The 9,486-nt window shown below is 49.3% G+C and overlaps 3 protein-coding genes across 3 annotated transcripts; 2 read left to right on the forward strand and 1 right to left on the reverse strand.

Annotated features, from left to right (window-relative positions):
- Positions 1 to 993: 993 nt before the first annotated feature.
- Positions 994 to 2,466, forward strand: FPRO_10943 (uncharacterized protein; the record flags this gene model as incomplete). The annotated part of the gene is made up of 6 exons (XM_031231962.1): positions 994 to 1,136; positions 1,281 to 1,400; positions 1,423 to 1,595; positions 1,716 to 1,821; positions 1,905 to 2,018; positions 2,091 to 2,466. The coding sequence occupies 6 exons, from the start codon at positions 994 to 996 to the stop codon at positions 2,464 to 2,466; spliced, it is 1,032 nt and encodes a 343-aa protein (XP_031081946.1).
- Positions 2,467 to 2,826: 360 nt separating this feature from the next.
- Positions 2,827 to 3,231, forward strand: FPRO_10944 (uncharacterized protein; the record flags this gene model as incomplete). Its single annotated transcript, XM_031231963.1, has 2 exons — positions 2,827 to 2,931; positions 2,995 to 3,231. 2 exons carry the CDS (start codon positions 2,827 to 2,829, stop codon positions 3,229 to 3,231), a joined length of 342 nt encoding a protein of 113 aa, XP_031081947.1.
- A 3,298-nt stretch (positions 3,232 to 6,529) lies between these two features.
- Positions 6,530 to 8,175, reverse strand: FPRO_10945 (uncharacterized protein; the record flags this gene model as incomplete). The annotated part of the gene is made up of 3 exons (XM_031231964.1): positions 6,530 to 7,462; positions 7,518 to 7,791; positions 7,838 to 8,175. 3 exons carry the CDS (start codon positions 8,173 to 8,175, stop codon positions 6,530 to 6,532), a joined length of 1,545 nt encoding a protein of 514 aa, XP_031081948.1.
- Positions 8,176 to 9,486: the final 1,311 nt, after the last annotated feature.

Genomic DNA, 9,486 nt, shown 5'->3' on the forward strand with positions numbered 1-9,486 from the left:
GCCAAAGCCGTTCATGACCGTTTCAATACCATTATCCGATGACAGGGGTGAGAAAGAGCCGTTGTAGCATCCCTCAATTTCACCCGGTAAAGTCAATCGGGTTATCATAATGACTGAGACTGCTCCAACAAGGGATGACCCAGCAATATCAAATCAGTGACAAAAGCTGATGCAAAACACCACGTGTATCTCAGCGTGGTTTGGAATATCAGGGTGTCATCGTACGGGCCAACCAAATTACCCGGCTCAGACCTTCACAAGTGGTCCAATCAATCAACATGCTCTGACAGGAGCTCCAGCAGCTCTCTTCCTTTTCGAGAATGCAATGCAGTGGAAGGGCTCGAGCTTCAAGCAGACGACAGTGCCGACCGGAGAATAAAGCATGGAGAGCATTACCTGTATGTATGTATCTGCAGGGCACTTCCTGGGTGGTTGAGCATCATGGCAACCTATCCGAGGAGGCCATAGCTCCTTGCCGTTCGCCCCTGTTCACAACCTGGAACATACTTGGGGGGGGCGGAAGAAGCAAGATGGCGCACAGGTGAAGAAGCATCACAAGATGGTGCGCTGCCCGAAGGGGACCGCGTTGTCAACTGTGCATATTGCGCGGTTTGTGATGTTTTCCCAATATGTGCAAATGGGAGAAACGTTTTAAGTTTCTGTCTAGTGGTAACGCAACGCAACGCAACGCAGCGATAAGACTGACCAACCCGGGATCCTGCTGCTTCTGCGCGCCCGTCCAAGGTGTAGTTTATCGCGCAACATTACAATTGCCTCAATGAGAAGATGGCCTTGATAGAGTCCAAATGAGTGTGGATTGGCCGAGGTAGAATGTGTGATCCGCGAATGGAGACGCCCGAGGTCATCGGTGATGCTCAACTGGACGTTATGAAAGCACGGGGCGACCCGAGACCTCCGAGTAGGGTCGTAATCTCATCGAGTAAAGACTGATGCTTCTCAAATATCTCATGATATCAGAATAGGTAGCCCACCATGTCCGAAGCTCCTCGTCGCAATAAGCTCTGGCTCTGGTCTCGCTCTTCGGCAACCTTGATAGTTTGTATCACCGATAGCTTGGCTCTCGGCCTCCCCAGCACAGGCTCTCAGAGAAAAGGCAACATTGCCGGCATGTGCAAGTATGCATACTCAGTATCCGAACGTTGAGATATACTTCGCATATCCACAGGCCAAACTGCGGCGCCACGCGCTTGTGGATCCCGTCCCTTCACAAGCAAAGCGGTTTTTTTTTTTTTTTGCTTTTTCCCGTCCTTCCATTCCAGATGCTGGGCTGAGCCGCATTGGCATCGATCCCAAGATGTTCTAAGAATGTTTCTTTTTCAGCCTCAGAGATCTCCTCCCCACAAAGTCCCTGCCTGGAAGAGCCACAGGGTCAGAGTGAGGTCAGATTAATTTTATACATAGCCTGCTTGATTTTGAACCATGCCACTGCGCGTCCGACAATCGGATCTTTACCTGTGTACTTCATGTGGCACGACACATGGTAGTAGCATGGGATGACCGCAGCAAGCCTACCGTTGACTACGGGTCTTTGGCTTCAGGTCGTGGCGCCGGCTGGCCCGAAGACACTACAATAGGTATTCGTCAATGAACAGCACGCCCCTCCCTATTCCTGTTGAGGGTTTCTTGCCCTGACCTGGTACTGTCCTGTATGCGGCGTTGGAGCAATTGTGATTGCCGTGGACCTAGGGGCTTAGGCGTGGACCATAGACGGGGGGAATCATCATGCATCGTCTCAAGTAAGGTCAACCCCGAGAGGGATGCGCAAGAGCTCGGTATCATTGGATATGACCATGACAGACAGTACGTCCTTTCCCCAGATGAGTATACACGCCCTTGTCAGGTCTAACCTCACGCCATTCCGCCGGACGCTACACCCTTTATAGCTCTCGTCCCATGGCCCCACGTCTCGACGAACCACAAACCGTTCAAGTTATCGACATGGCTTCTGAGACGACCCATCCTATCACTTCGCTTTTCAGTATGGACGCATACTGTCTGTACTGGAGCAGCAGATTGAGGCGGAAACCGCAACACATGAATGCCACTAATGCTGATTAACATTTGTCTAGTTGTGCTCTGAAAGCGCTTGGGCGTCCTCCCCCGTTGTATGAGCGCGTAGTAACGAAAGATCTTGATGCCGTCGATTTCTCCTTAAGACCGGCCATTCAAGAGCAAGCCATCTCTGGCTGGTTGCCGCATTCTATCGTCGTTTTAGAATCATGTACGTTGTTTTGCCTGCCCGTACCCAAGTCATGTCTGCTCGTCGCTTGTAAAAGGCGTCTGCAGTCGTCCTGCAGAACTCACAGGGGCTCCCTGTCTGTCATCACTACGGGTGTGGTCCCCACCACATCGCATCGTTTTGTTCGGCGGGGGGCATCAGTCAATGCCATGCAAAATGGCATTGCGACGCCAACGGCCATTCCCATCGAGTTTAGTTGTCCCTAAGACGTCAGCGTCCGAGTCTCTAAGTCGTACTCCGTTGAGCAAACACTACGCACCTTTGATCATGCCAGCTCATTCCCACATAGAGCTCCGCTCTGCCCTGGGTATCCTTGACATGTTGGCCATCCGCACTTCAGCGGTAGTACAAACAAATCGTTCGACCCTTTCCCCAGCCTAGTCCACTCCCCGTGCTAATAATCGCATTCACGTCACTTCCTCTTATTGCCTGGCAGCTCATATAAGAGTCTATGCCTCTTCCTCGCATTCCATTATCCGTCTGCCCACTGATTCACATCTTACCTTGTCCAATCCGTTGCTCACTACGCCATACAAGTCTCTTACATCTTGGACATCAACAGCACAATGAGTGGAGCTGGTGGTTTTTATAAGTACAGATGCAAGTACTTCTATACACATAACTGCCCCAACTGGGTCTGGGTGAATAATGCGCCTTGCGCATCATGTCTTGTAAGTTGGCATATTTTCCTTTGCATATCAGTTCATTCGGCTGGTACTGACTGACAGCTGCAGGCTGATGGGCGCGATAACGAAGAACCTTCATTACCGCCATGGGGACTGTCTCGAGATATTGTTGTCCCACAAGTTCTCGACGGTATTCTTCAATACACTCTAATGGAGCTCGTAGCTCCCTCAGAACCTGGCGACGACTGGACTCTTCGGGATAAGGCCAGTCGGCCACCACCCTCAATTCCCGTAACAAGCACTATGCCAGGTATACCGAGCATCATGGCACATCATCGATTTTAAGAAGAGTAGTGTCCTCGAGGGGTACAGGAGCGTCGCCGTCTGAGAGGGATTCTTCAATTGCGACATGAGGACGCCAGAGCTGGAAATAATTATCGACGGGTAAAGACTGAACTGGACTATTGAGTGCCGACGGCAACTGGGAGATAGGTTGGCATGCCTCTCTCACGGCCGACGACCGTTTGCAACGCGCCATTGGGCGTATGCAGTGTACGATTTTTGACTGACTGCGACGCTCGACATTGGATGGAGCGGGAGATTGGCGGCTGGAGCAAGACCGCAAGCAAACAAAACCCCCGCGAGATACCCATGCGCTGTTGAACCTTTCTGGAGACGGGGGACTCCAATCTGCAATTGCTATTATTTTTGGGCTTCTTTTTCTATTCGGACATCATCATGTAACAGGCGCGAATGAGTTTCACTGGGTGGCAACAATTGTTATCTTTTTGGCTGTTCTGGAGCCGGGAAATTGATTTCTGACCTCTTCCTTCGTGGAAAAGGCGAGGCAGTTTTTGATCTCATTTTGTTTCGATTAATCATCTGCTAAAAACGCACACGACATGTGATGTGATGCTCAGGGAGCATTGGTTGTGGTCGACCTGCTGCTGGGCGGGTCAGTAATGAGTTCTAGGCACACGAAATCATGTCAAGGAATTAGATCAAGGCGCGGAGGCCAGGGCTAGGTCGTGAGATGTGGCGTGCCTCGGAAAGAGAGCTCGTCTGATGATCCTTGTCTGGCTGCAGGACTTATCAGTCAGTCGTTGTTTGTTTCGGGATGAGGTGCCCCACCGATAGAGATTGTCCAACAAGGCGCACGAGTCTACCTAAGCTCTATTATCAAACCAACTTGAATAGCAATGGCCATCACGGGAGCCGCAATTGGTTGTGGGCCGAAGAGGGTCAAGAACGATGTTGGTTGTTGAAAGGCTTGGAGCCGCAGCTGAACGAGGCGTTTCTGCTAGACCCGTGGTAGCACTTGACTTCGCGAAAAGGCTTGAATGGCGTTTGTGCTCTTCAAACGGTAAACTTTTCTCGAAAGGGGCCAAGTGCAACGGTTTCCACCATCTCCACGTGCCTGCATCTTGTGAGGGTGGTGCCAGTAACTGTAGTTGGGGGACCATCAAGGCTGAGCTACCAGTTGTCCCTGCAATTAGCAGAGGATTAGTTGAGTTTCAGTGATGAAGTAATTTGACGCCATTGAAAGACGGTTTGTTTTAGAACAGACTTCCGGCCTCGCTTACTCCCGCAGTTTGCGGATCGTCAGTATCCCAGAACGACGGAGGTGCAGTACGTTTTGCACGGACAGACAAACCGCGTAGCCACAGAGACGCGGTTCGAGGTGCAGAATGCCGTGCTAAGCATGCGGCTTGTTTCGAATTGACCGCGGATGAATGTATCTGCTTCTAGCATTGTTTTCTCTTCAGTAACTAGCGGCAGTAGTGGAGAAGTCTGAGTGAGATTGAAGAGATTGGGATTGTGGCTTCTGGATGCGACAGCGGGAGTGGGGAATACGAATAATGACAAGTGAACAGTCATCTTCATGTACCCTTGCTTTCTAATCCAATCCAATGGGGCCAGAGCAGCCCAGAAAATGTTTGAATCAAGAAAGAGCTCAGGCGGGGACTCACCTGTAGGTCTCCGTTCTTTCCGGCCTGAATGAGCAGTCTGTGGTCCAGGAACATGCTCAATTGGCAAGAGACAGACACGGCAGCTACGGATTAGTGCTTCCATTTCAACATCCACAGCACCATTATCAAATAGGATATGAGCCGCTGTCAACTGGCTGATCAGGGGAAAACAGTCTCCACTACGGAGTAGCGCCCGTAAAACTTGACCAGTCTTTAGTATGGGTTTTCAAGGTCTAGGGCCCTTTGGAAGCTTCCGTCCATTCAGCCATGAGTCTTTAGTTCAACTTCTAAAGGATGCCGTTGTATCATGTGTAGACTCCCTAGACTCCCTTCTAGAAATAGCTTACACACACCTCACACCTCGCTAAGATTGACGACTAGGTAGCCTCAATGTCTCAGCTGCGCTGCGCGGGTATCAATTGAGATCCTATTGGGCAATTCCTCAATTTGAATCACAGCTCTAAAGGCCGATGACCACTCTCAGCCTCGCAGAAGTGTCCCAATTGAGCATCTGACTTGGCCTCCTTGGAAGATCCGTTATATGCCGGAACTTTAGAAAGAGAGAATAAATAACACAGCCATCCCTGGTCTTGGCGTGAACCTTGTCTCCTCTTATCCTCTTACAGTGCGACGCTCGGTATGCGAAAGATGCCTGCGAGATCTCGCGAGGATTCTACGCGCTATGGATACAGCACCTTCAGAACCCTGCATCAGCCCATTATCCATAGCTTAGTGCCAGTGGTAGAAGCGTCATGGCACAAACAACATCCCCGTTCCAGAAGCGGAATGGAACGATTGAGAGAATTACTGCAGACCTCACTTGGGGTCATACAGACGTGACCACAGCCAGGAACAAACCAACAGTTCATGAATCAGTCAAGTGCAGCTACTAACGTATTTAGTATTAAGTGGCTTGTCTTGGTGATTTAGAGCATGTGCTGTCTGACCATTTCATCTCTTTTGGAGTCGGGGCCCGCCATTCTCGTACGGAACATCTTCCTCGTCAACAACTCAAGAGAGTGTGTGCCTATTCGCAATAAGCTTTGACAGTTGTATGGAATCCTTCAACCCTAGAAGTTCCAAGTACCGTAGTGGAGTCAGAGTGCATATTCGTTGCTTGAACCATGATACGACAGGTCACAATGCACGGAGTGCCGGATAATCCTCTCAAAACACAGGAGATTATTTTCCGCAACGAGATGCTCATATCCAAGAGCCTGGGATGGTGTTCATACGATCTATGCGGCAGAGGGCCGTTGTCATACGATATCTCAGCTGGACGTTGAATTTTATAGCTTCCTTTGGGTGGACAAGTTCCGAAAGATTACTCGTGTGCCGTTGAACGGAATGTATTCCGGTTGACGTAATTGGATACGTGATTATGAAAGAACACGCACGGTTTGTGAAAATGGAGGAGACAAATGTCATGTCACGGTAAAAGTTTGGGTGCTGTGATCACCAAATTATAGAGTATTCTGTCGGCAACAGACTTGTTGACCCTTGAGATCATGATTCTCTCATGAAAAAGAGTTCGTCTCCTCCGAATATAGCGTCTGGGGATAGGAGTGAGGTTTGTCATGAGGAATTCAACGTAATCATTATGCTCGTAACTACTAACCTAGTATGTTGCAGTCTGATGTCATGATACCCAGGAATAATGCACTCTAATTCTACTAAACCATCATCGCCAAACTAGCAGCGATCAATCCCGCAACAATCATTCCTAACCTAGGTGTAACACCCGTAGCGGCATTATCGTCGTCGCTCAAGCCAAAAGGAAGGCCCTGGTAGTCAAAAGTAACGTTCTGCTTGATAGAGCTGTTGTAGCACCCGCCGTTGGCGATGTCAATCTTGGCGATATCGTCAGGCACGTGGAAGAACATGTAGTTCTTCTGAGGAATGTCCTTGAAGCCCTTGGTATTATACGGGAACTTGTCACCGCTGTCAGTGGAGCTAGTGTTGCGCAGAAGGATGCACTGCACTTGACCAGGATAGTCCTTGTACATCGCTGGGTAGTCCTTCATTACGTCTGAGTTGCTCGTGTCGGCCACAAGGATGAACTTGCGATCAGGGAAGGTCTGGAAGACCTTATCGAGCAAGAAGCGACGGATGGACAGTGTCGCCGACACGTCTGAGAAGTTCAGTGGACGGGTATCGAATGAGCCCAGTGGGTAAGTGTTGTAGATGAAGCTCATGTAGTTACGAGTGGCCTGCTCAGGTGTCGTAGTGAGATAGTGGAAGTGCAAGTCCTTCACTGAAGACGACCAGTTGGCGTAAATATCGGGCATGTTCATCCATGGAGTGAAGGGTCGAGCAAAAGTGTTGAGAAGACCCTCTTTTGGCTCGTAAATCTTTGTCACTCGCAGAATATCGTCGATGTCAGAGACAATAGTGATACCCTTGGGTGGTACGAGGTAAGCGGTTGCGTTTCCGCTGTTGTTCTTACCCTCGGCATAAACATTGAGGGTCTGGATCTTCGAGGTTTCGTTGCCGGGGATCAGATAGCCATTGTTGGGGCCTGTGGTGTTCTTAAGCACGACAAATGCGTCAAAGTCGCCCTCCAGAGTTGTGTTGTATGGCATGGTGATGTTTTGCGAACCCCCCCTCTGATACATGGTCAGCAACTGGTTCCATGTTTCTACTTTGTTTTGTTTGGCTTACCGCATCAATTGCACCACCGCTCTCATCGGGAGACACATCAACATTGTTCACAAAGTTCATCTTGACCTCAACGTTGTCCTGTTGCACCACAAAGATAGACCTTGTCACATTTCGAGCCTGAGCTTGCTGAGACTTAGACAGTTTGTCAACACTCGTGTCGATGAGGAAGACATTGGCGAGGTCGTCGACTTTCTCCTGGCTCAGGTTGGGGATCTTGTAAACATTGCCATGCACTCGAACGTTCCAACCCTTGTTGGTCCAATTGCCGTATGGGCTGTCTCCTAGTTAGGGTGGTTCTCGTAGTGAATGAGGCTACTTACGGAATATTTAGAACCTGTGTTGGCTCGGCTTTCAAATCATCGTCGTCGACACCTGCTGACTTCTTAACAGCATCGCCTGTAGGGAAACCAGTTGGAAAGTCGAGAATGCCTGAATTGACCCATCCCTTGATCTTTGTCTCAACACCACTAACGAGACTTCCGACATAAGTCTCCACATCGCCAATGATATCACGTCGCTCGAGGTCCATAATCTGCGTAGGCTGAGCAGCTGGAACTGGAATTGCCTCTCTACGATAAACCGTTGGTGCGGGACCGGGAGCGGCTGCTGGGATGGCCATAACGGCGGGCAGTAAGCCCAAGAATGCTGCTTTCACCATGATGGATATGTCTTGAAGTCTTGGCTTTCGAAGAGTAGCGTGAGAACAGAGAGCCAAGACACCAGAGAACAAGTGAAGGGAGGGAATAATTTATGAGGAGTAAGCGGACCTGGTAAGCTTAGGTAGGTAGGTAGCAGGGGCAATCTTGTTTTTGTTTAGTTGGTTAGTACCTATCATCAGCTCAGACATGGGGAGCAGGTTCCTGCATTATGTGACATCACCAGCAACCAGGTATCTCAGTCATCGGATATTTCCTATTGGCTGGCTCAGTAAGCAAGCTTTGGGGGTAAAGAAAAACATAGAACTAGGTAGACAAACTTGGTCCTTCTCGTTATAATACTTACAAATTTATTTACATTTCTTGGACAAGTTGATAAACACGATGCGAGTCAAGTCTATTATTTTATAGTTCTTTAGAGTTTTTACGATGTTTACAATGGCATCTTCGTGCAGAGAAGCACCAGTTGATGCGTCTTTTTTTCCTTCCTCATTTCCTTGTCAGCACTCGTGTAACACCACCAGGATGGAAGCAAGCTTCTTAGAGCAACCCACACACTCCAAATCTGTCGCAGATCATTTGTTACAGATGCATAAAGTTTACGACGAGTGTTTTATTAGTTCTGATTTGCTGCCGAAGAAACGCGGACGTTGGCAAATCTTGGCATTCATGACATCACGACACTAATTCTCCGATCCGTCGGATCCGAATGCCGATCTTCCAACTTCCCCACACAACGATTGACTTTAGATCTTGAACTTACCTGGAAAGACTTGTCCCCAAACATGGCAGCTAGTGTATCTAGATTGCTCTGGTCCTGTCTGAATATTAGCACTTGTCCAATCAACAGAAAGAATGGGTAGACTTATCCCCTCACCGCGGGGGGCTGTCCTCCACACCATTTTCAGGCGAGAGAACAGCCAGGACTACCCTACCCAACAAGGCCTGTCCTAGATCCAACAATGCAACCCAGCCTCAACAGTGCGGCCAGAGTCGTGAAATTCAACTTGACAAAAGGGTCTTTCACAGCACCAGACAAGCACGAAACTTTGACTCCAACTCGAGATGGGTCCCGGTGATGCTTCCAACACCAACCGCAAGTATCCTCCTGCAACAATGGCCATTGCAAAGGTGAAGACTGTTTCGTGAGCTGACGATCCCATAATGACCCCAGTACCTTCGTAAACACGACTCCACCAAAAGGTTACCATGGCAGAACGCAGTCTGAAAACCCACCGACACTGACGAGAGAGCTCCTTCTGTATGATTCGCGCTGCCAACTAGGACTAGTTTTTGATTCCTCTCCAAATTTC

The sequence above is a fragment of the Fusarium proliferatum genome, assembly GCF_900067095.1.
Source record: "Fusarium proliferatum ET1 genome assembly, contig: FPRO_scaffold005, whole genome shotgun sequence".
NCBI lineage: Eukaryota > Fungi > Ascomycota > Sordariomycetes > Hypocreales > Nectriaceae > Fusarium > Fusarium proliferatum.